General features: G+C 47.0%; 1 protein-coding gene across 1 annotated transcript in view; it reads left to right on the top strand.

Annotated features, from left to right (window-relative positions):
- The window catches only part of SART1 (spliceosome associated factor 1, recruiter of U4/U6.U5 tri-snRNP), a 698,390-nt gene that overhangs the window by 529,824 nt on the left and 143,035 nt on the right, over positions 1–25,531 (top strand). Inside the window, exons 14-18 of the mRNA XM_085625869.1 lie at positions 4,255–4,365; positions 4,629–4,716; positions 5,223–5,313; positions 5,778–5,913; positions 6,290–6,379. Coding sequence (XP_085481995.1) covers positions 4,255–4,365; positions 4,629–4,716; positions 5,223–5,313; positions 5,778–5,913; positions 6,290–6,379 — 516 coding nt within the window. The remainder of the gene's footprint in view (positions 1–4,254; positions 4,366–4,628; positions 4,717–5,222; positions 5,314–5,777; positions 5,914–6,289; positions 6,380–25,531) is intronic.

Here is a 25,531-nt window from a genome sequence, read left to right as displayed (position 1 = left end):
CAGTTCAGAGTGCTTCCCTGCGGTTTGAAGTCTGCCCCCAGGGACTTCAACAAATGCATGGCTCCGACAACTGCCTTTCTGAGACGTTCAGGTCACAAAGTATTCCCCTACCTGCAGGAGCAATTAGACACTCAATGGGTTCAATCCAAGGAGTCATTCAACAACATGATCCAAATCTCGATGACTATGAAAGCGGCAATGTCTTGGTGGAGGACCAAGGAAAACCTTACTCGGGGTCTGTCTTTCATTCACTCAACTACTCAGTTTGTGATGACGTTGATGCGTCCATTGAGGACTGGGGCACTCACCTTCAGGAGCTACAGGTGCACAGGAAATGGTCCAAACAGGAATTGAAATGTCACATGAACCTTCTAGAGTTAAGAGCGGCGTACTTGGGCCTGAAAGCTTTCTTGCCTTGTATTCAGGGATCTCCAGTTCTAGTCCGGATACACAACACCACCACAATGTTCTGTCTCCAGTAACAGGGTGGCACGAGATCCCAGGCTCTCGCTCTTCAAGCGCTGAAGATTTGGGAATGACTTCTCCTCAATCAAATTTCACTTCGGGTGGAGCATGTGCCAGGGGTCCACAATCAGTGGGCCATCTCTCTCAGCAGGGTGTCCAAATAGTGCCACGAATGGGAGCTCAACGACCAGATGTTGCAGATGATCTTTCGGTCTTGGGGCTCCTCAACATTAGATCTGTTTGCTACGTACCTCAACAAAAGGTTCATCTTTTACACAAGCAGGACTTCTGAGCTGGGATTGTGGGGAGATGCTTTTCTGTACTCCTGGACAGGAATATCGGACTACGCCCTCCCCCTTTTTTCCTCTCATTCCTCGAGTACTCCAAGTTGAAATGGGAGCGGTGCCGCATCATTCTCATCGCTCCTGGGTGGGCAAGGCCATTTTTTTTCTTCGCCTATCAAGCAAGTGATTCATCCTCAAATTCTCTCTTCACTTGTCGGCTTGGCTCTTCACTTCATTGAATTTGGGAATTTCAACATACCCAATGATTGCAAAACAATTTTTCAAAGTTCTCGAGCTCCTTCCACGCTCAAATGTTACTCTGCAAAATGGAAAAGGTTCTGTGTGTGGTGCAGCGCTCTTTCTTTACATCCACTTTCATCCACACCGGAACAAGTATTGCCCTATCTCTTGCACCTAGCCAAGGAGGGACTCTCACATTCTTCCATTAAGATCCACCTTGCTGCGATTTCTAGATACAGACGATGTCTGGATCAATCCTCGTTTTGGTCTTTAGACTTACTACGGAATTTGTGAAAGGCCTCTTCAGGTCCTATCCACCGGTGAAATCCCCTCCAGTGTTGTGGCAATTAAATACGGTCCTGTCGCAACTAACGTGTTTCCCATTTTGTGACTTAATAAGTTCTCTCTTGGAAGAAGGCTTTTCTCTTGGCCATTACGTCTGCCAGACGTATCAGCGAAATCCAGGCATTCACTATAAAGGAACCATTTCTTCAATTTCTAGCAGACGGGGTTATTCTACGTACAAATCCTTCTTTCATACCAAAAGTACCATTGTCTTATTCACCTCAACAAGCCTATAATTCTGCCTACATTTTTTCCAAATCCATCCTCGTGGCGGAAAAATCTCTCCATTCTCTGGACATCAAACACTGTTTGAAAATTTTACCTGCAAAGAACAAAATCCCTTTGTAAGTCTTCTCAACTGCTGGTTCCCTACTCTGCAGCCAGGAAGGGACTCGCCCTAACTAGGGCCAGTATTGCTCGCTGGGTCATTTCAACTATTGTCTTCTGCCAAGAGAAGGCTGGGCATCCATTGCCTGCAAGGGTGCAGGCCCATTCCATGAGAAAAGTCGCAAGTTCTTCAGCCCTGCTTGTGGGGGCTTGTCTTCCTGACATTTGCAGGGCAGCAACGGGGGCGAAGACGCACATGTTCACAAAACATTACTGCCTGGATGGTTGGCGGAAGGCAGACATAGCCATGAGACAAGCGGCTCTTCGTCCACTTTGTCTGAAGTAGGCGGCTTGTAGCCATCATGATTTCTTTATTTAGTTATTTAGTTCGTTCTTGTATATCTATTTGATTGTTATTTCTACTTGCATTAGGAGAAGCCTGGTCATATATATTTTTCCTTTGTTTCTGTCATGGTGGGATTGTTCGCCTTCCCGCCTTCAATGTTACTTCTATTTATCAATATACTGCTCTTTAATCGGATTCAAGCATGTCAATCTATTAAAGATACAATACTGGAGGAAAAATAAGTTACCTGTATACTGTGGTTCTCCAGTATTGATATATTTTATAGATTCACATGCGACCCGCCCTCACCCCCGGTTAGGCTCACCATTTTACCTCAGAGTGATATATATATATTTGCACACTTGTGCTCGAAATCTGAGGTGTGGTGGCTCTGTGCAGAGGGTTACTCTGAGGTCTCTGCTGTGATTGGCTGAACTTTGGATGTTATAAAATGAGGTTGACGGTGCTCAATTGAGTTTTCTCTCTATGGAGGTCAATTTAATGTATTCAGTACTACTATTTCTACTGTCACCGTGGGACTCCCACCATGACGTCGGGGAAGATTTAACCATGTGAATCTATAAAAGATATCAATACTGGAGAACCACAGTGTATAGGTAAGTAACTTGTTTTTTCTGTTTGATCCACATTTCCTGTCTTGTACTTGTTACTTTCAGCATTTCTCATCTCTTGAGGAATCATTTCCTTGTGGTGTCAACCCTTTAGGCACCATTTAACAGACAGCATTTTCTAATGGCAAGTCACCTACGGTGTTGTATTGCTGACATATTGTTGAAATTCTGTGAATTGCTGGTCAATCGGAGTGTCTGGTGTCACATTTATGTCAGTATATATATTTGGATGTCTATATATGAGGCTTTGTGGTAAGATTTTATGCAATTGGTTCATAGGATGAATATTCATTTTGTCCAATCTCTTATTTAAACCAAGGAGTTGTTGTCGCTCATCTTTTGATTGGGGAAATGAGTTCTGAAAGTCCTATATTGAGATTTTTATCAGGACAGTTCTTTATCTGATGCTTTATTGTTATGATCAATGCAGATTATGACTTTTATCATACATTTGACCTTTTTGGTCATCGAGTTTTCTTACCCCTTTGGGGGACAGGACTTAATGTCGGTCTTCTGACAGATGATTCTTGAGGGGTTTTCAACCCTTTTCCTTCATGGGCCGTTTTTTATTGGTCCTGTAAGCTTGTTTTTATTTAAATGTTCTGTGACAGTGATCATAGTTTATATTAAGAGCCAAGCTCTTTTTTTGCTATTCCTAAATGTATCGGTCGGTTGTTAGTTTTGACCGGCTAGTTCTCTTTAAGAACTTTTTGTAGGATTAGTTCAGACCGTCATCCAGTGGGGTATAGCTGTGGTATTTAATTCAGAGTTAAGGAATCTGCGGCTAGATGTCTCTATCAGATGTAAAAGTTACTGACCTTCGGTAATGCTATATCTGGTAGAGACAGTCTAGCTGTAGATTAAACCTTTCAAGCTCTTGGTTTTGTGGCTAGAACATCAATAAGGCCCCAAGGTCCATCAAACTTAATAAACGACGAGAGTGCTGACACCCCCAAAAATATTTTGTTGGCTTAGCCCTTTTGTGAGTCACTGCAAATATTCACTAACAACCATGGGTGTTTGCCAGGCACCATCAGTATTAATTCTGTTTATCCTTCCCTTGCTACAAGAGGAACAAAATAAGTGTTAATCCTTTCTTTGACTACGAACTGCCACATCCATTTGCTCTATTGGAAGAACGGAAAGTTCAGTTAATCTTTTTGGCATCAAAGAACCACTGATATGGGGGTGTTACACCTAGCTCATACAGTACAAACTCTAAAGTGTAAATGGAAGACTACAGTTGCTAGCACCATAAAAGATTTATCAGAAATCGTCATGTATTTTTCAGAGGTACCGCAGCTTCCAGTAAAAGGGGCAAGCAAAGAAGTTCCTCTTCCCAAACAAAATGGATGCCAATACTTTGTTTCATGGTAAGATAAAGTAATCTGAAGAGTAAATGCATTTCAAGAATTAGGAAGACTAATCAAATAAACAGCTAGAGGTTGTTACTGATGATCTTACAGAACATAGTTCTTTTAAATAGGCAAGGGTAGTTATTCTTTGATCCCCTGAGATTCACCTTATCAAATGTTGAGTTGAATAAGGTTTGACGTCGGCAGGTATGTTTAATTTTGTTGATAAGTGCTAATCGTCACTTTCTCATGAAATATAGGACTTTGATCAAGAAAAGGAGGGATCCCCTGACCAAAACATGGATTCAGATGGTGAAGAAAATATTGGCTGGAGTACAGTTAATCTTGATGAAGAGCAGCACCAACATGATGTGAGTACATGCAGAGCTGTGTATCCCTTTTTACAACATCTTGGCTACATTTGGACTCCGCTATAATAGTTTCTGTCACTTCGCATGTTTGTGTGAATAACATCAATCTTAAACTGTTATAATTCACAGTGGGCCTTTAAAATTGTGCATTAATCAGATCAATATGATGCCAAAGGGTGATGGGTGAAGCTAACTTGGACGCAGAGTTCAAGTATGTTGATTTGACAATTCTTTTAATACTACTTGTTTTTTATCCCGCTCAGTTCTCTACATCTTCTACCACCATTCTGGATGAAGAGCCAATTGTGAATCGAGGCCTTGCAGCAGCACTGCATTTGTGTCAGAACAAAGGTGAGAAATCCTTTCTGGTGAAGATATCTCCTCTGTGGTAAATGAATACCATCTCTGCTACTTCAACCAATGCTACCAATTGAGTTCAGTGCTCTCCTTGTTATTTCGAATGTGCAAAACGGGCCTGGGGCTTATTTTTCAAAACCACCTATTAACATTGTACTTCTTGTGCATGTTTAACTTGTGCTTGATCTGTTCTCCGTAGTCTGAACCTGTACATCTGTTAGCATTTCCACCATTTGTATGGGTGTTAGTCATATGTTAGCCTTCAGTGGTAAGTAAATGATAGAGGATAAGCATTTGGTGCAAAGTTATGACTTTTTCTTGTACAAGAATGACCCTGTTTAACTTTAACACATGACTTACTGTAACATGACGGTCAGTGGTACATTATGCAATTCTCTATGCTATGTCTTCAATGGGACTAAACAGGAATTGAAGTGGAATGTGGTGAACGCTAAGTTAATTTGCTGAACTTGTATACAACTCTTGTGTTTTTCATTCAGGCTTGTTGGAAACACAAGTGCAGAAGGTTGCAAGAGTGAAGGCCCCGAACAAGTCCTTGCCCTCAGCACTATACTGCATTGAGGATAAAATGTAAGTTTTTTGTAGCCTCTTTTTAGGCCTGCATAGGAGTGCTTTCCTTTCATGAAAGCACTACTTGAACAGTTGTAATTACCCATAGGAACAGCGTGGCCAAGTGTTTGAGCCAGTGTCGCCTTTCCAGAGCCTGCAGTGCTGAACATGACTGGACCGTGCAGTCTGCACCCTGCCAATACAGCTGGACAATGACGCTTATGGTGTCATCCTTTCTTGCTGATAAGGAAGTATGCGCAGTCATGTATGCACACTTCATCTTTTCAACCCTGCATTGTGAGATACTAATGATGGCAGTGCTATCTGTTCATATTTGATAATAAAGGGGAGGTACTGGCGACTTCATCTTTAAAATGCCAAATTGTAAATGGCAGAAATGAAAGCTGCTGAACTTCTAGAGTGTGTAGTTTACAGCAGTGTTTCTCGAAAGTCTCTCTCTTTAATACATTACTTTGCTTTTTTAGGGCCATCGATGACAAATATAGCAGGAGAGAGGAGTACAGAGGATTCACCCAAGAGTTCAAAGAGAAGGAAGGCTACCGACCTGATGTAAAGATAGAATATGTGGACGAGACTGGCCGAAAATTGTGCCCAAAGGAGGTATGTATAGAACCCTAAGAATATTGTACATGCTAATATTGGCTTCTGCCATTTTCCAACTACCTTCAGAAGTGCTTCTTTGGTGTTTATGAACAGGACCACATGTTCGCTGTATGAGAATTTACTGCAGTAGTCTTTAACAAGTACTTACTGAACTATAGTCTTATTGTAGACAATGACAGGTAGGTTAATGGGCAGGTGATCATCTCTATGTAAAGTAGACTGAACAACAGAGTATACACTCAGATATATGGCATCTTGAAATACCCTTTCTGTGAGCAAGTGGAAATATTGCGAGAGGATATGGAAAGCCTTATTCAGTACACCTGTATTTCAAGAGATCACTGTAATTAATGGCAAATCCTTTCTGTTTCAGGCCTTCAGGCAACTTTCGCATAGGTTTCATGGTAAAGGCTCAGGCAAAATGAAAACAGAAAGACGCATGAAGAAGCTGGAGGAGGAGGCGGTGAGTGGGCAAGGAGTACACCAGCCTGTGCTGGGTGCATTGTTTGGGGTTTACGAATTAAAGGATGGCAGACTTCATGCTTTTTTTTTTTTTTAAAGAACAATAAGGAAAGCTATTTATATTTTAGAACAATAAAGGCAAGATAATAAAGAAAATAAGGGAGTGTAGGGAGGGAGAGGACATACTCTTATAGTTGAAGAAAGTGTTGTATTGCATAATATTAATTGATTATAAAAACATTCGGACAAGAATGTGCCAACAAGAAGTCAGTGAAAAAAGGAGAAGATAAAACAATGATGGAGGTTTAACATTTTCAGCACGTATACAAGAACTTTTTATATTCTTATCTAAAGATGCTGTAAATGGCAACCAAAAGGATCTCTATTAACAAATGGTTTGCAGGAGGAGGCAAAATTAATATCAAGTTGGTGGTAATGGCCTAGATTATTCCATCAGTGTTGGACAGAAATTTTTGGTGAGTTTTTCCAATTTAGTGTAATTTGTTGAAAGGCTAACGCCAGCATAAGGTCAAATAGTCCATGCTTATGAGTAGGAAGGTCTAGGGACTCTAATAAACTTCCTAAGAAAAGGGTGACATTAGAAAGGGGAAGGTGTACTTCAAATATAAGGGAAATATAATACTAAATTTTCTTCCAAAAAGTAATAACATTAGGAAAAAGGAAGAGAAGGTGCCATTAGATCAGTAGAGGGAGAATCACATGTCCAACAGTTGATGTTAGAGGAATGAGAAAAAGTAGCAATAGCAATATGAGTAAAATATAGTCTATGATCTAATAAGAACATAGATTGAGTGACAGAGGCCGATCTAGAGATGAGATCGGCTCCAGAATTTGTCCCAAAAGGTGATGCTCCAATCACAGCCCAGATCAGATTCCCAGGCCAGTTCCACTTCACACGTAGGGCTAGCAGTATCAGGGGATAAGGTGTGCTTATATATTAGATAGGCCTTAGGAAGGGTAACAAGAATCTTAAGAGAATTTTCTCCTGAGGATCGAGGAATTGAAGGAAGAGAATAGTAAATGTCAAGAATGATTGCCATTAGAGTAGAGAATCTATGCCAAAAGGAACGATGCAATTCAAAGTGGTTTGGAATTGAGGAAATGAACAAGGGGGACTTACCATCAAATAGGTCATTGACCCTAGCTATCCCCCGCAATCACCAGGATTTCCGAAAGAAAGTTCTATTATTAATAGTAATAAGACGATTATGCCATAAAGGTGAGCGTAAAAAGGATTCCTTCGAATTAATCATAGGTTGGGTAAGTGGTTTTTAATAGGGAGCACGTATGTTTGAATAAAGGAAGAGAGGTTTGAGGAGTTTTGGCAGAAAAGGCCAATATCTGCTACATAGAGAAGGGTAGAAGCAAGGATCGCTCGATAGTAAGCCATAAAGGTGCGACGGGGTAGGAATCGGAGAGAAGCCATTTGGAGGCTTGACTAAGACTAAAGGATTTATGGTAAGTTTTAAAATCCGGAAAAATGACACCTCCATTGGATTTTGTCTTCCGAAGCAATGATAAGGATATTCTAGATTTTTTACCTTTCCAAAGAAATTTGGAGAGAAGGGAATCTATCTTCTTAAAATAACACAAGATGGAATAAAAATAGGAAGGGTAGAAAAAATATAAAGTAAGATAGGAGTAATAATCATTTTGATTAAGTCAAGCCGTCCCCACCATGAAAGAAATAGAGGATTCCCAGAGGAAGTTAGTTTGTCAATGCGGGACAGATCTTCTGTCATATTTAGTTTAACTGAGGAAGATAGAGTTAGAGAACCATATTCCTAAATACTTAACTTTAGATCTGTTACACGAAAACCCAGTGGAAGAAAGAGTGAGTACAGAATTTTGTGAGGAGAATTTCAGTTTTATCAGAGTTAATCTTATAGCCAGAGACTAAGGAGAATGAAGACATTTCATGTAATAAGGAAGGAATAGATATTTCAGGATTGGAAATAAAAAGTAAAATGTCATCTGCATAAGCCGAAATTTTCAACTGGTGATCATCAAGAACCGGATATAGAATAATTATTACGGATAGAAGATAAAAAAGGTTTGAGGGCTAGAATAAAAAGAAGAGGGGAAAGGGGACAGACTTGACGAACTTCACATTGTAAAGAAAAATAGGAAGATGTACAACCATTAACTAATACGGAAGCTCTAGGGGCAAAATATAACAGGTAAGCGAGTGTGTTTTGGGGACGAAACCATGCCAATTAAGAGTTTGAAATAAAAAGGACCATTCTACCCGATCGAATGCTTTTTCAGCACCAACGGAAATAGCCGCTAGGGAATTGGAGAGAGAAAGAATTTTGTTTTAATGCATTAAGGAATAATCGAGAATTATCCGAGGTTAGTCTACCCTTGACAAAGCCATATTGTTCTTTACCAACCAAGTGAGAGGCATAAGGGGTTCCAGTCGTAAAGCAATTAATTTAGCAAATATTTTATAGTCAACATTAACCTCTTCAATGCCCATGACGAGCTGGTCTCGTCATGGGCCGCGGTTGCGCTGTGCCCATGACGAGACCAGCTCGTCATAACCCCGCCCGCTAATGCAACGGCCGGCACAGGGCGGGGAAAGGGGCGGGCACTGAAGGGGTTAAAGAGGACTAGAGGACGATAATTTTTACAAAAAATAGGATCTCGGCCTTTTATGTGTATTAAACAAATCGTAGCTTCTTGGAAGGTGCTGCTCGTATTGCCGGAGAGAGAAAATGAATGAACGAGGTGGAGAATTTTAGGGAGCAATGAAGTAGCGAAATGTAAATAGAACTCAACCGTAAAGCCATCCGGGCCAGGAGTTTTACCTTTCCTTAGAACTGAAAGGGCACTAGAAATTCCTTCAAGAGATAGATCCGATTCAAGTGTAGAGAAATTGAGAAAATCATTAGATGGGGGAGGGATATTATTGAGATAAGATTGAATAAGTGGGATAGAAAGAGGTGATTCCGGAGTATAGAAGTCTTTATAAAATAACAGAAATTGATCAAGGATGTCCTTATCTTTATGAATAAGCTTCCCATCTGAAGAGTAAATATATGCAATTAGAGTACGATCCTTCCGGAATTTAAGATGGTTAGCCAGCAGTTTACCCATTTTATTACGTCCTCCATAATAGCGAGCACTGCTTCGGAGAAGTATAGATGAAGCAATGTTAGTGGTGGCTTTATTACATTTTAATTTGGCACAAACAAGTTCTTGGATAACCGAGTCTGACGGAGATGTATAAAATTTGTGCTCCAAGGATTTGATATTTGCAAGTGTAGATTTGTGTTGGAGGAAAGGTTTCTTTTTTTGGGAGACAAAGTCTATAATAAAACCTCGAGCAGTAGCTTTAAAGGAGTCCCATATTATATGAAATGGAGTGATGGGATTATTATTTAATACAAAGAATTCTTCAGCAAAGGAGGTAAATGTAGAGGAGAAAAGAGGGTCCATCTAAAGGGAGTTATTAAAGCGCCAGCCTGAAGACCTATGCTGCGGAGGGAGCAATTCAAAATCAGTGACAACCGGTGCATGATCGAAAATAACAATGGGTTTGATCGAGGAAGAGATAAGATTCTGTGATGGAGGTTGTGAAAGAAAGATATAGTCTAAGCGGGAAAGGTGAGATTGCGAGATAAAATTAAGAAATTGCTTATGGGATTTATGAGGTATGAAGCGTACCTGGGATATCTGAAAGAAACAAGTTAGTTAGATTCCTCACCTTAGAATATCCCCAGGCATCAGGCTGGATCCGGAAAGATTTTCCGTCAGCAATACCCCTTGCGCATCGCTAGGCGTCGTCTGCGGCTCCGCGTCCGTCGTCGGCGTCGTGCGCCGGAATGACGTCGTCGGAGTACTTAGACGCCAGCCTCGCGCGCTGATGTCAGTTCTTCTTTTTTCCGCGCCAGACAGCGCCGATCCGGGAAGAGCTTTCCCCTTTAGTCACTTTTTGACTAAAACGTTTTGGACTCTTTTGATTACTCGATTCTAACTGGTGCCGGTAGGATGCCCGGGTTTAAAGCCTGTGACTCCTGTCATCGACTGATGTCGGTGACGGACCACCACCGCCGGTGCCTTTACTGCCTGGGGGCTGACCACGATGCAGAGTCGTGCATCGACTGCCAGGCCTTGACCTCGAAGGCTAGGCGGAGCGGTCCCGTAAGCTTCTCAAGCTCCGACACTCGGCTCAGCGCCGTTCACGGTCCCGGTGGAGGTCGAAGGACCGGTCGCGGAGCCGCAGCCACCACCACCGCTCGTCGGGGTCGAAGTCTTCGGGTAAGTCAAAGCATGCTAAGAAGTCCAAGAGGCGACATCGCTCTTCGGACTCCCCTCGCCGGTAGCGCGTCTCGGTCGAGGGTCCGGGTGGTACCACCCCCACGGCTCCGTCTGAGCCGCAGGAGACGCGTCCGTCCCCATACCCTCCGGTCCCTGGGACTGACGCGACTCCGGCGGAGATCAGTGCCTTCCTCTCGGCCATGAGGGACCTGGCTCCGCCGTCGACACCTGCCGGCACGCCTTCGGGCCCCGCGTCGACTTCGGTTCCGACGCCGCAGGTCCCCGTGGGATCCAGGCCTGGATCTCAGTCGGTGCCGGTCGACCTCAAGACGCCTCCTCCGCCGGCGCCGACACCGGTTCCACCCCCGGCGCCGTCTCTGGACGACGCCGTTCCCCGGTCCAGCCCCGGTCCGGGCCCGGCGCCGCAGCAGACGCCGATGGATGACAATTTCATCTACCGTCTGGCTCAGATTATTCCCCCTGTTTATCAGGAATCGGATGACTGGGGCGACTGGGAGGGGTCTGAGGACCCTCTGGCCATGCAGGCCAACTTATCTCAGGACTGGCAGATGAGCTGGGGGATGCCAGTGGTCTGGACACCTCCCCGGACACTGGTTTCATCTCTCCTCCGACTGTGGCTTCGGAGGACTTGGGCTGGAGCGGTCTGCTGTGGCCGTGAGAACTAACCTTCTCACTGAAGTGCTTCAACCGTGAGCAAGCTTCTCGGAGCCTCTGCTGCAGTTCAATGAGGCACTAGTGGACGTTCTGAATGTCACCTGGTCCAAGCCCTCCACAGTACCTCCTGTGGATCGGCACGTGGCCCGGCGCCACCGCCCTGTTCCGGGCGACCCCAGTTTTCTGTCCCAACACCCCACGCCCGAGAGCCTGGTTATCCAGGCCTCTACTTCCCAATCATCCTTCCCGTCCGCTCCCCAGGATCGGGAATCCAAGAGGCTAGAGCAGTTCGGTAAGAAGCTGTTCTCTTCCCTTAGTTTGGGACTGCGGTCCTTGAACACCGCTTGCCTCTTGGACCGTTATTCCCACTCCCTGTGGGATACGGTGGAGGACGTGCTGCCCCAGTGTCCGGAGGAGGCCCGGACGCGGCTCACCCAGGCTCTTACCGACGGGCGGGATGCAGCACGACATGCTATTCGATGTGGACTAGACACTACTGACTCGCTGGGTAGGGCGATGTCAACCACGGTGGCGCTCCGCCGCCACGCCTGGCTGCGGTCCACGTCTTTCTCAGGGGATGTCCAGAGCACCCTCATGGATATGCCCTTTGATGGCACTCGCCTTTTCGGCGAGAAGGCGGATAGTGTGCTTCAAGGACTCCCGGGCTACGGCCAAGTCCTTGGGCCTCTCGGGGCCGCGACCGCAAACTTCCACCTTTCGTCCCTTTCGTGGCCAAGGAAGGGGCGCCCCCTCACGTCCGCCTAGCCACCGGCCGCAGATCCAACCTGCACGCGGTCGTGGATTCCGCCGAGGCGGTACTGGGGGTCAACGTGCCGGTCAGTCCACATCCACCCCGGCAGCATCCACCTCAAAGCCCTCCTAGTCCGTGCTTTCAGGCCCATTCCACGCCAGTGGGCGGCGGAGTTCGCCATCACCTGCTCCACTGGCGTTCCATCACGTTGGACAGGTGGGTGCTGCAAATCGTCCGAAGGGGCTACTCCCTCTCCTTCGAGACGACCCCTCCAGCCATGCCACCGCAGTGCCACCGCATGTCGGGGGATCACTTGAATCTTCTACGGGAGGAAGTTGCGACCCTCTTGGCCAAGAGGACCGTCTAGCGCGTTCCTGGTCCAGAAGTAGGTCGTGGTTGTTATTCCCACTACTTTCTGGTTCCCAAGAAGGGCAAAGGGGGCCTACGCCCTACCTTGGACCTCAGGAGCGTCAACGCCTTCCTCCGGAAGGAGAGGTTCAAGATGCTTAACCTAGCTCATGTTCTGGCTGCCCTGGATCCAGGAGACTGGATGGTAGCGTTGGACAAGCAGGACGCCTATTTTCACATTCCCCTCCTGCCGGCCCACCGGCGTTACCTGCGGTTCACAGTGGGTCAGGAGCATTTCCAGTTCACGGTGCTCCCCTTCGGCCTCACCAGTGCCCCTCGGATGTTCACGAAAGTGATGGTATTCGCAGCTCATCTGCGCAGATCAGGGGTTCCAGTCTTCCCCCTATCTCGACGACTGGCTGTTGAATGCGGACTCGCCCCAGCAGGTTGTCTCCCACCTCCAGACTAGGGCCGACCTCCTGCATTTGCTGGGGTTCTCCATCAACGTGCCGAAGTAGCATCGGAGTCCCTCCTTTTCATTGGAGCAGTTCTGGACTGGGCGCAGTTACGGGCTTATCCTCCGGAGCAGCGGGTCTGGGATATTCAGGCTCTGATTCCCATCTTTCAGCCTCTATCCCGGGTTTCGGTCAGGTTGGTGCTGCGGCTTCTGGGTCTGGTAGCCTCCTGCATCCTGTTAGTGCATCACGCCAGGTGGCGAATGCGGGCTCTGCAGTGGGACCTGAAGTTTCAGTGGGCCCAGCATCGGGGCAAACTGTCCGACCATGTCTTGATCTCGGAGGGCACTGCAAAACAGTTGCAGTGGTGGCTCACGAACCACGATTGGGTCAGCGGCAAATCCCTCTCCCTACCCCACCCGGAGAACGTATTAGTGACGGATGCTGTGAGAAGTTGGCCTGATATATGATGTCACTAGTTCTAGTGTACACCTTGTATCAGTCCAAACAACCCTTATGGTGATTGGTTGTAAAGTCAACCTTATAGACCAGCTATCCTAGTGGTAGCATGGACAAGAGCAGTCTTAGGCTAAACTCTGTATGGCATGTGAAGCCAGCTGTTATACCATTTGCAATCCCTTGAATACCAAATGAAAGGACACCACAACAGATATATATGAAAATAGAATGTATTTATTCTAGTCAAAATACCCTCAGCACTCTTTATGAGATTTGAGGTAAGTACAACACAGTCTTATTTAAGCATACATAAGTCACACAGGTAAGTAATAGTTAGGCCCTAGGGGCCACGCAAACCATATACTAAGTAAGTGGTATAAGGACCACTGTCACGAACACATGTTAGGCCTAGGGAATCGCTGAGGCTACACTATACTACCAGTTGCTAGGCAGTGGGAGGCCCACGGGATTCAGGTGCAGAGTGGAAACACTCACGCGTAATGCGTTAATGTCGATAGAAGTAGTGGTGTTTAGAATTAAAGAGTTTTAGGACACTTCGGAAAGAGCTAGGAGTTAGAGACTTGGGAATTAGACCCTAGGATAGTCAATACCCTTGTGAGCACCGGAGTACTCAGTTTACCTAGCCCACGGGTTGCGGGTGCATAGGTGGGAACTTGCGTCGGGTTTCGTCGTCGACTCCTATGGATGCCTGAAGAAAAGGTGCTGACAGGCAGTGAGTGAAGAGTGTCCGGTGGATTCCAAGGTTGGAATCAAGAAGGAGGGTACCTGCAAGCAGAGGGGACAGAGTCTAGGTCACCAGCCAGGAGCCGGGAAGGAACCAGGCGATGTAGTGAAGATGCAGGTGAAGAGGTGAAGCTTGTTGCAGCAGCCACGGGTACCAGGAGGCGTTGAAGACGACCAGAACCAGGAGGCGAGCTGTCCCACGAGGGCTCTTGCTGTTGGCGGCGTCGTTGTCGAGTTCGGACCCAACAAGCCTTGGCAAGCGCAACCCACGCAGGATGAAGGATTCGCTTCTGTTGCAGACCAGGAAGGCCTGAGGTGCTTCTCTTTCGCAGGGAAGCAAGGGCCAGTCTGGAGTAGCCAAACCAGCGGTAGAAAGTTAAGGGTTCATCATCACTGAGGCTACTAGCCAACGGTCCAGTAACCGGACAGACGCGTCGAGCAGGGAAATGCAGAAGGGCCCCACGCAGAACTGGTGGAGTGTGGAGGGCTGATCTTCAGTGCAGATGGTGCTCGGGGTTGGGGATTCTCAATCCCCAGAGCACAACTTCGAGGATGCCTCAGAAGCTGCGCTGGAAGCTAGTAGCCAATTTTCCCAGGTAGCCGGTCCCACGTCTCTCGTCGCCTCCACGGATCTCAGCTTTGCTGTGGATGTGAATCCGGGTCGGAGAAGTCTGGAAGTCAAGGCGCTGGTCGGGCTCTGCAGTCGGTTCCTCGTAGAACTTGGGCAAAGCAAACGGCAGGTCGCTTGGTGGTGCCTGTTTGCACAGGGTGGCCACTCCTTGGCCACAAGGGAGATTCTTCAGTCTTCTTCCGTAGTCGATTGTCGAAGGTCCAGAGTTTCTGTTCAAGTTGCAGTTTTTTCAGGATAATCCAAAGTCCTAGGGACTCAGCTCCCACTCTTATACTAATCTGGGGGGCTGGGTTACCTGCTAGGTCCCTCCTATGGGTGGGACCAGGGAGGGGGGTGGTTACACCCCCTTCCCTTTGTCCAGTTTCGCGCCATGACTGGGGCTGGAGTGCCCCAGCACCGGTTTGAACCGGACTATGCATGGGACACCTTGTGTGCCCCAGGCAGTGTCTCGTTTCTTTCATCCCTCCCTGCCCCAATACACTAAGTCCTGTCTGGGGTGGTGCTAGCACCTCCCAAGGCAGGAAACCTATTGTCCAAGCCTCCCTTGCTGGAAGGACTTCCAGCAGCAGGAGGTCAGACTTGTGTCTGTGGCAGCAGCATCCATTTTGTGAAGCTGGGGCTCTGGTTAACTTTAACCGGGTAGTAGGTCTTCAACATGTCTTCTCCCTCTAGAAGGGAGGAATACTATCCTCATCGCCAGAAATGGTGTGGGGGTAGTATTCCAAAGTGTTAGACACCTTACACGACATGTTTTGATAAAGCGAAACCATAGTTACCATAACCGCGAGGATTATAAGGCACTTTAAGAGTATATGGTAGGCGATATCATAGAACAGCTATAAGGACATGGTTCCGAAAGCTGCAGACAGGCTCAGCTCATGCTAGAGCACCACCTCAAATGTTACTCCCTGAGAACTATAGGCCTATTAGCCTGATTGACGCCATCCAGAAGATTACTGGTAGGCTGATTTTAAATCGTGTTCACTCCTGGATAGCGCTAAATAACATCTTGTCCCCATTTCAGGCAGGATTTCGTCAGCACATTAGTACCATTGACCAAGTATTTCGTTTCGTCCTCCTTTACTGGAAGACAGTGGTCCTGGGTAAGGGGAATTTGTACGCGGTGTTTGTGGATCTAAGGGCCGCCTTTGATTTAGTCCCCCGTCCTAAACTTTGGATGATGCTGAAAGATTTGGGGCTTCATGGCGGCTTGTTGTCCCTTATCCAGAGGCTTCATGCTGACAATTCAGCTAGAATTGGATGGGGAGGTCAAGGCATGACGACTGAGGACTTTCCGGTCCAAAGGGGGGTCAGACAAGGCTGTGCAATGGCCCCAACCCTATTTTCTCTATATATTAATGATATAGCTGATGGTCTTCTGAAAGCTCATGTTGATGCCCCTACTCTTGGCGACACAAAGATCCCAATTCTAATGTTCGCGGATGATACGCTTCTAATTGCTAAAACACCTTGCGGTCTACAGCGTTCATTGGATATCTTTGAGAATTTCTGTGTGGAGCGTGGCCTTGAAGTTAACATTAAAAAAAACAAGCTTATGGCATTTAGGCCACACAGATCTTTTAAAAACCAATTTGTTTTGTTTAAAAATCCACTAGAGCAAGTACAGTCTTTTAACTATTTAGGAGTTAATATCCAAAATAACTTCACGTGGAAATTGCAGAGGGAATTGTCTACCCTAAAACATAGGCAGCTCGTAGGAGTAATATCTGGCGAATTTAAGAAATCTCTATTGAAACCAATTAGATCCGTGCTCCAGGTCTATAGTGCTAAAGCTGTGAGTTCAGCCCTTTATGGTGCTGAACTGTGGGGATACGAGAACTTGTCTTCCTTAACCATCTCGGAAAACAAGTTTCTGCGTAGCATTACCTCGCTCCCACAGAGCACACCTATAGTTCCTTTGAGGCACGATCTGGGCAAGAATTCTATTGCTGATGTAGCTAGGCTAAGACCCATCCTTTATTGGTGTAGATTATGGACTACCCCGGCTTTAGTTCAGTATGCGGAGGGTTTCCTTGATATATTGTCTTTGGTGGGCTCCCACAATATTGGCTGGTTCAAAGAACTCAGAAAATCCCTTGAGGCCCTGGGGATGAGTGCTCTTTGGGAGAACCCCTCAGGTGCCACCTTTCCATCCAAAGCACTCTGGAAAGAGAAATATTGGGAGCTGGTCAACGCCAAGGTATTTTCTGACAGCAAGTCCCTTTCGCTATCTGATGGCTTTTTGAGCATTAAACCTGCTCCAAGGCTGGAACCTTTCTGGGACCTTGTTACAAAAGTGTTAGATAGGAAACTTCATTTCCAGATGCGGGTGGGATCGATGCCTCTAAAATCATTCACTGCCCGGTGGGACACCAATAGAAACAACCTATGTCTTCTGTGTAAATCCCATGAGGAAACAATAGCACATATGTTTTTTGTATGCCCTGCTTACACGGCCCGAGGCGTGTTTGGTTGAGACCGGTCTGCAAATTATTGGGTACTAGACTGAGTGGCGAAGCAGGAAGAATTCTTCGTGCTAGTACTGACCCGGTAATTGTTGTGGCTGTCGCTAAATTCCTGGGGTGGGCGTGGATCATAAAAATTAAGAGTAATGGTCAGTAAAGTGTTAGCTACCCTATATGATTCCCTCAATGATTTTCTTTGAAACTATATGTATTTTTAATCTTGTATATATTTTATAAGGTATTCGATTTTAAAAAATGTTGTCTTTTGTCATAGTATTTATGTATTGTCTACCTGTACCTGTTTTGTATTGCTTTTATGACTTTTGTCGCATAAAGCTGTTTTTGGATTGTTACCAAGCACTCTGCCTTCAGGATTGTTAAGGCCTGCCATAGGAGTGACTGAAAGGTTACCCATGTGTCTATATATAAGGTGGGTATAGGAATACTATACCTAAGCAAGGGGTGATTACACGACCTTGCCCCAGCTGAGTGATCAGCCAGTTGTGTCATGATTGGAGGCCAGCCAGGGGTGGCATAATACATGCTGCAGCCCCTGGTAGGCCTAGGGTACACCTATGCCCTGGGTACCTAACGTACACTGTACAGGGCCCTATAAGGTGATCCTTACCAATTGGGGTTTTGTACCTAAAGTACATAGTATGAATTTAGAGAGAGAACAGCTGGGCTGTGGGTCTGATTAGCAGGCCCAAAGCCACATCTAAGTCGAAAACCAGTGAAGCAAAAGCAAAAAGTGGGGGTGACCATAGAAAGCAGACCCTACTCTCCTACACAACCCCCCCCCCCCCCCCCCCCCCAAATTTAGGGACATTAAACTAACCTTGACCAGTTGAGTCTTCATGTTCTAAGTGGAAATATCTGGAGAGTCCATCTGCATTGGCATGGTCAGTCCCTGGTCTATGTTCCACTGTGAAGTCCATCCCCTGTAGGGAAATGGACCACCTAAGAAGTTTGGGATTTTCACCCTTCATCTGATTTAGCCACAAGAGGGGCTTATGGTCTGTCTGAATCTTGAAGTGAGTGCCAAACAGGTATGGCCTCAGCTTCTTCAGGGCCCAAACCACAGCAAAGGCCTCCCTCTCAATAGCTGACCAACGTTTCTCTCTAGGGGTCAGCCTTCTACTAATAAAAGCAATGGGCTGGTCTTGACCATCTATATTCAGTTGTGAAAGAACAGCTCCCACACCCAACTCAGAAGCATCTGTCTGGACAATGAACTCTTTGGAGTAGTCTGGACTTTTCAGAATAGGTGCAGTGCACATGGCCTGCTTCAGGTCATCAAATGCCTTCTGACAGCTTACTGTCCACTGAACTTTCTTTGGCATCTTCTTAGAGGTCAAGTCATTAAGTGGTGTCACAATGGACCCATAGTTCTTAACAAACTTTCTGTAGTAGCCAGTCAGGCCCAAGAAAGCTCTGACCTGTGTCTGGGTAATTGGAGGAGTCCAGTTCTTTATGGTCTGGATCTTGCTCTCCAGTGGTTGAACCTGACCCCCACCTACTAGGTGGCCCAGGTACACAACCTTGCTCTGCCCTATCTGGCACTTAGTGGCCTTGATGCTGAGGCCTGCCTTTTGCAGGGCCTCTAAAACATTCCTCAGGTGGACCAGGTGATCCTCCCAGGTGGAGCTAAAGACAGCAATATCATCAGGATAAGCTGCACAGTAGTCATCCAGGCCTGTGAGGACTTGATTTACCAACCTTTGGGAAGTGGCAGGTGCATTCTTCAAGCCAAAGGTCATTACCACAAATTGATCATGTCCTCCTGGGGTTGAGAAAGCAGTTTTGGCTTTTGCACTCTCAGCTAGCCTGATTTGCCAGTAGCCAGCTGTTAGGTCAAATGTACGCAAGAACTTGGCAGCTGCCAATCTGTCAATGAGCTCATCTGCCCTAGGTATTGGGTGGGCATCTGTCCTAGTGACAGCATTGAGACCTCTGTAGTCCACGCAAAACCTCATCTCTCTCTTACCATCTTGGGTGTGAGGTTTTGGTACCAGAACTACAGGACTAGCCCAAGGGCTCTCTGAAGGTTCAATGACTCCCAGCTCCAACATCTTTTGTACCTCAATCTTTATGCAGTTCCTGACATGGTCAGGTTGCCTGTAGATTTTACTCTTCACAGGCAGACTGTCACCAGTGTCCACCTCATGGGTGCACCAGTTTGTCTGACTTGGGGTCAGTGAGAACATATGTCTATAGGCCTGCAGAACTTATCTGCAGTCCTGTTGCTGATGGTTAGTGAGGCTGTCAGAAAAGACCACACCATCAACTGAACCATCATCAGGGTTCTGAGTCAGCAGGTCTGGGAGAGGGTCACTCTCTTCCTCCTGCCCCTCATCTGTAGCCATGAGTAAGCCCATGTCTGCCCTGTTAACATATGCCTTTAACCTGTTGACATGAAGCACCCTGTGGGGGCTTCTGGGAGTCCCAAGGTCCACCAAGTAGGTGACTTCTCCCTTCTGTTCAACAATAGTGTGGGGTCCAGACCATTTGTCCTGGAGTGCTGCTGGGGCCACTGGCTCCAACATCCACACTTTCTGTCCTGGCTGGTACACAGTCAGCACAGCCTTTTGGTCATGCCAAGCTTTTTGGAGTTCTTGGCTTGCCTCAAGGTTTTTAGAAGCCGCCTTCATATACTCTGCCATCCTGGAGCAGAGGCTAAGTACATAATCCACTATATCCAGTTTGGGTTGTCTGAGAGGTCTCTCCCATCCTTCCCTTACTAGACACAGGGGTCCCCTTACAATATGCCCAAACAAAAGCTCAAAAGGGCTGTAGCCAACCCCCTTTTGTGGGACCTCTCTGTAAGCAAACAGAAGGCAGGGTAAAAGGATGTCCCATCTTCGCCTAAGCTTGTCTGGTAAACCTTTTATCATCCCTTTTAGGGTCTTGTTGAATCTCTCCACAAGCCCATTGCACTGTGGGTGATAGGGTGTAGTGAATTTGTAGTTAACACCACACTCCTTCCACATTGCAGTCAAATATCCTGACATGAAGTTAGCACCTCTGTCAGAAACCACCTCCTTTGGAAACCCCACTCTGGAGAACACTCCAAGCAGGGCCCTGGCCACAACAGGAGCTGTTGTGGTCCTCAGGAGTATAGCTTCTGGGTACCTGGTGGCATGGTCCACTATCACCAGTATGAATCTGTGCCCAGATGCTGTTTGGGGGTCCATTGGTCCAACAATGTCTATCCCCACTCTCTCAAAGGGAACCCCCACCACAGGTAGTGGTATGAGGGGGGCCTTTGTGGTGCCACCTGATTTGCCACTGGCTTGGCAGGTGACACAGGAGCGACAAAACTCCTTGGTATCTTCTGACATGTGAGGCCAGTGAAAGTGAGGGACAAGTCTGTCCCAAGTCTTATTCTGGCCTAAGTGTCCTGCAAGGGGAATATCATGGGCCAAGGTAAGAAGGAAGCCTCAAACTCAATGGTATGACCAACCTCCTGGACGCACCAGGCTTCGGGTCTCTAGCCTCTGAGTACAGCAGCCTTTCATCCCAATACACTCTATGGGTGCCTTGAGCATTCCCTGCAGCCTCAGCAGCAGCCTGCTGTCTGAGGGGTTCAAGAGAAGGACAGTCTAATTGTGCCTGCCTCAGATCTGCCCTTGAAGGTCCCCCTATCCCAAGAAACTCAACCTGGTCAGGTTCCAGTTCTTCTAGGACAGTTCCTTCAGGGCCCTCAGAATCATCCTCCTGTGAGGGCTGATTCTCTACCTGAGGCAGGGGGGAAGGCACAGCCTTAACCCTACTGCTCTTTCTCTTGGTTTGTGTCTGGTCCATTGTCCCAGGATCCAGCACTTGTTCAGTGTTGCACTTTTTGGCCTGTGACCTAGTCACAGCAAGGACATGTGCATCTATTCCCAGCATTTCTGCATGGGTCCTATACTCCACTTCAGCCCAAACTGAAGTTTCAAGGTCATTTCCCAACAGACACTCTACAGGAAGGTCTGAACTCACCACAACTTTCTTGAGGCCAGTTACCCCTTCCCAGGAGAAGTTAACAATTGCCACACTATGGGAGGTAGTGGCATTGCTAGCGTTGGTTACTAGGTAATTCTCACCTAGCATGATTTGTCCAGGGTCCACAAAGGCAGGTGTCACCATTGTGACACTAGCACATGTGTCCCTGTAGGCCTGAGCAATTCTATTGTTGATTAAAGGAGTCTGTCTCTACTTGCCCAGGTTACTGGGACCCACAGTAGAGGACAAAGCTATGTCCCCATCACAGATCAGAACAGCCTGAGTGGGTATTCTGACTAGGCCAGAATCCACTTCAGTTCCCAGGGTTAACTCTATTACACCCTTTTGCTGGGAACCACCACTTACAGCTGAACTAGGGGGTACAGTTGCCTTAGGGGCAATGGTGGCTGGGGGCTTGTTCTTTTTGGTGCATTCACTATACCAATGGGAATTGGACTTACAATAGTTACAACAAGGTTTCTTTTGGCCATCTTTCTTTTTATCCTTTTTGGGACCACCCTCCCCCTGAGCCTTTTGGGGGCCTGGTGAAGACTTCTGGTCTTTTGATTTCTGCTCATTACCCTTCTGGTCTGCCTTTTTCTGATCACCGCCCTGGTTCTGGTTTTTCTGCTTAACTCTAGTCCTGACCCACCTATCTGCCTTCTTTCCCAATTCCTGGCGAGAAGTTAGGTCAGAGTCAATCAAGTGTTGATGCAGTAACTGGTTTTGACAGTTGTTAAGGATTTGTTCCCTCATAATCAAATTATACAATCCTGTATAGTCCTTAACCTTACTACCCAATAACCAGTCTTCCAAAGCCTTAGTGGCACAATCTACAAAGTCAGTCCAGTCCTGAGTCTGTGTCTTCTGGGTATCCCTGAACAACAAACTGTATTGTTCAGTGGTTAGGCCAAACCCATCAATCAGAGCACTCTTCGGGACAGTGTAATTGTCAGCATCCTCATCACGAACTGTGAGGAGCTTGTCTCTACCTTTCTCAGAGAAGGAGAGCCACAAGATAGCTGCCCACTGACTTTGGGGTACCTGCTGTACTTTGCAAGCCCTCTCCAAAGCAGTTATCCATTTGTGGATGTCATCCCCACACTTGTAGGGAGGGACAATCTTGCTCAGGTTTCTATTGTCATAGGTCCTGTCTCTATCCTTAGGGATAGTGCTGCCACCAGTGGGTTCTAACCCACTTAACTTTTGCTCTCTGGCCAGAGCAAGTCTCTCTTTGGCAAGGGCAAGTTTTTCCCTTTCAATCCTCAGATTGACTTTCCTCATTCTGGCCTGATGCTCTTTTCTCTGTGGGGAAGTCATTCCCCTGTGAGAAGAGGCATTGGAGCTATTAGAGACATGGGAGTGGATAGATTCCCTGGAAGGGGATCTTCCTCTCCTGCTTCTCTGGTTAAGTCCACTTGAGGGTCTGAATGGGGGGGACCCCATTCTGACTCCCATGTAGGCTTAAGGTAGCCTGGCTAAGTCTCCTAACTTGGACCTGGCTGTCTACCTCATATTCTGAAGTCCCTGCTGACTCATCTTGATCAGTATTGTGAGGGGAGTCTTCTCTAGAGGGTAGACCCTCATTGGTACCTAAGGTACCATCCTGGGAGGCTCTCTGAGCATCATACTCTTCTAAGATCTCCACTAGATAAATGAGGGTAGGGTTTGAACCCTGTTTTAACTTTCTGGAGGTACACAATTGTCTCATCTCCTGAAAAGTTAGGGTATCATATCTAGAGGGTATCTTTCTAGGATATCCCCCTCCTGAGAGAGAATCATCTTGATCTCCTCTCAGAGACATGATCTAGTGAGGGTGTGGTGTGTGCACCTACCTACACTAGTTGTTATCTACTAAAACCTCTCTAGTAGTTGTAGTCAGGGTGTGCTAGGCCCTTCAACCTACAACAACTAAGTTCAGTAGAACTTAAGTATTTATAAGCTATGTTATATGTACCTGAAAAATATCCTTGTGATCTTTCAATTTGATATCTCAAGATTGCAATGGTATCCCAACAGCAAGCTCAGATCCCAACCGCTGCTCACTAATGTGAGAAGTTAGCCTGATATGATGTCACTAGTTCTAGTGTACACCTTGTATCAGTCCAAACAACCCTTATGGTGATTGGTTGTAAAGTCAACCTTATAGACCAGCTATCCTAGTGGTAGCATGGACAAGAGCAGTCTTAGGATAAACTCTGTATGGCATGTGAAGCCAGCTGTTATACCATTTGAAATCCCTTGAATACCAAATGAAAGGACACCACAACAGATATATATGAAAATAGAATGTATTTATTCTAGTCAAAATACCCTCAGCACTCTTTATGAGATTTGAGGTAAGTACAACACAGTCTTATTTAAGCATACATAAGTCACACAGGTAAGTAATACAGTTAGGCCCTAGGGGCCACGCAAACCATATACTAAATAAGTGGTATAAGGACCACTGTCACGAACATAGGTTAGGCCTAGGCCTAGGGAATCGCTGGGGCTACACTATACTACCAGTTGCTAGGCAGTGGGAGGCCCACGGGATTCAGGTGCAGAGTGGAAACACTCACGCGTAATGCGTTAATGTCGATAGAAGTAGTGGTGTTTAGAATTAAAGAGTTTTAGGACACTTCGGAAAGAGCTAGGAGTTAGAGACTTGGGAATTAGACCCTAGGATAGTCAATACCCTTGTGAGCACAGGAGTACTCAGTTTACCTAGCCCACGGGTTGCGGGTGCATAGGTGGGAACTTGCGTCGGGTTTCGTCTTCGACTCCTATGGATGCCTGAAGAAAAGGTGCTGACAGGCAGTGAGTGAAGAGTGTCCGGTGGATTCCAAGGTTGGAATCAAGAAGGAGGGTACCTGCAAGCAGAGGGGACAGAGTCTAGGTCACCAGCCAGGAGCCGGGAAGGAACCAGGCGATGTAGTGAAGATGCAGGTGAAGAGGTGAAGCTTGTCGCAGCAGCCACGGGTACCAGGAGGCGTCGAGGACGACCAGAACCAGGAGGAGAGCTGTCCCACGAGGGCTCTTGCTGTTGGCGGCGTCGTTGTCGAGTTCGGACCCAACAAGCCTTGGCAAGCGCAACCCACGCAGGATGAAAGATTCGCTTCTGTTGCAGACCAGGAAGGCCTGAGGTGCTTCTCTTTCGCAGGGAAGCAAGGGCCAGTCTTGAGGAGCCAAACCAGCGGTGGAAAGTTAAGGGTTCATCATCACTGAGGCTACTAGCCAACGGGCCAGTAACCGGACAGACGCGTCGAGCAGGGAAATGCAGAAGGGCCCCACGCAGAACTGGTGAAGTGTGGAGGGCTGGTCTTCAGTGCAGATGGTGCTCGGGGTTGGGGATTCTCAATCCCCAGAGCACAACTTCGAAGATGCCTCAGAAGCTGCGCTGGAAGCTAGTAGGCAATTTTCCCAGGTAGCCGGTCCCACGTCTCTCGTCGCCTCCACGGATCTCAGCTTTGCTGTGGATGTGGATCAGGGTCGGAGAAGTCTGGAAGTCAAGGCGCTGGTCGGGCTCTGCAGTCGGTTCCTCGTAGAACTTGGGCAAAGCAAACAGCAGGTCGCTTGGTGGTGCCTGTTTGCACAGGGTGGCCACTCCTTGGCCACAAGGGAGATTCTTCAGTCTTCTTCCGTAGTCGAATGTCGAAGGTCCAGAGTTTCTGTTCAAGTTGCAGTTTTTTCAGGATAATCCAAAGTCCTAGGGACTCAGCTCCCACTCTTATACTAATCTGGGGGCTGGGTTACCTGCTAGGTCCCTCCTATGGGTGGGACCAGGGAGGGGGGTGGTTACACCCCCTTCCCTTTGTCCAGTTTCGCGCCATGACTGGGGCTGGAGTGCCCCAGCACCGGTTTGAACCGGACTATGCATGGGACACCTTGTGTGCCCCAGGCAGTGTCTCGTTTCTTTCATCCCTCCCTACCCCAATACACTAAGTCCTGTCTGGGGTGGTGCTAGCACCTCCCAAGGCAGGAAACCTATTGTCCAAGCCTCCCTTGCTGGAAGGACTCTCAGCAGCAGGAGGTCAGACTTGTGTCTGTGGCAGCAGCATCCATTTTGTGATGCTGGGGCTCTGGTTAACTTTAACCGGGTAGTAGGTCTTCAACATGTCTTCTCCCTCTAGAAGGGAGGAATACTATCCTCATCGCCAGAAATGGTGTGGGGGTAGTATTCCAAAGTGTTAGACACCTTACACGACATGTTTTGATAAAGCCAAACCATAGTTACCATAACCGCGAGGATTATAAGGAACTTTAAGAGTATATGGTAGGCGATATCATAGAACAGCTATAAGGACATGGTTCCAAAAGCTGCAGACAGGCTCAGCTCATGCTAGAGCACCACCTCACATGTTACCAAGCACTC

This window comes from Triturus cristatus, chromosome 9 (assembly GCF_964204655.1).
Source record: "Triturus cristatus chromosome 9, aTriCri1.1, whole genome shotgun sequence".
Lineage (NCBI taxonomy): Eukaryota > Metazoa > Chordata > Amphibia > Caudata > Salamandridae > Triturus > Triturus cristatus.
The sequence above is the reverse complement of the archived record's forward strand: the minus strand, read 5'-3'. Positions and strand labels throughout refer to the sequence as shown.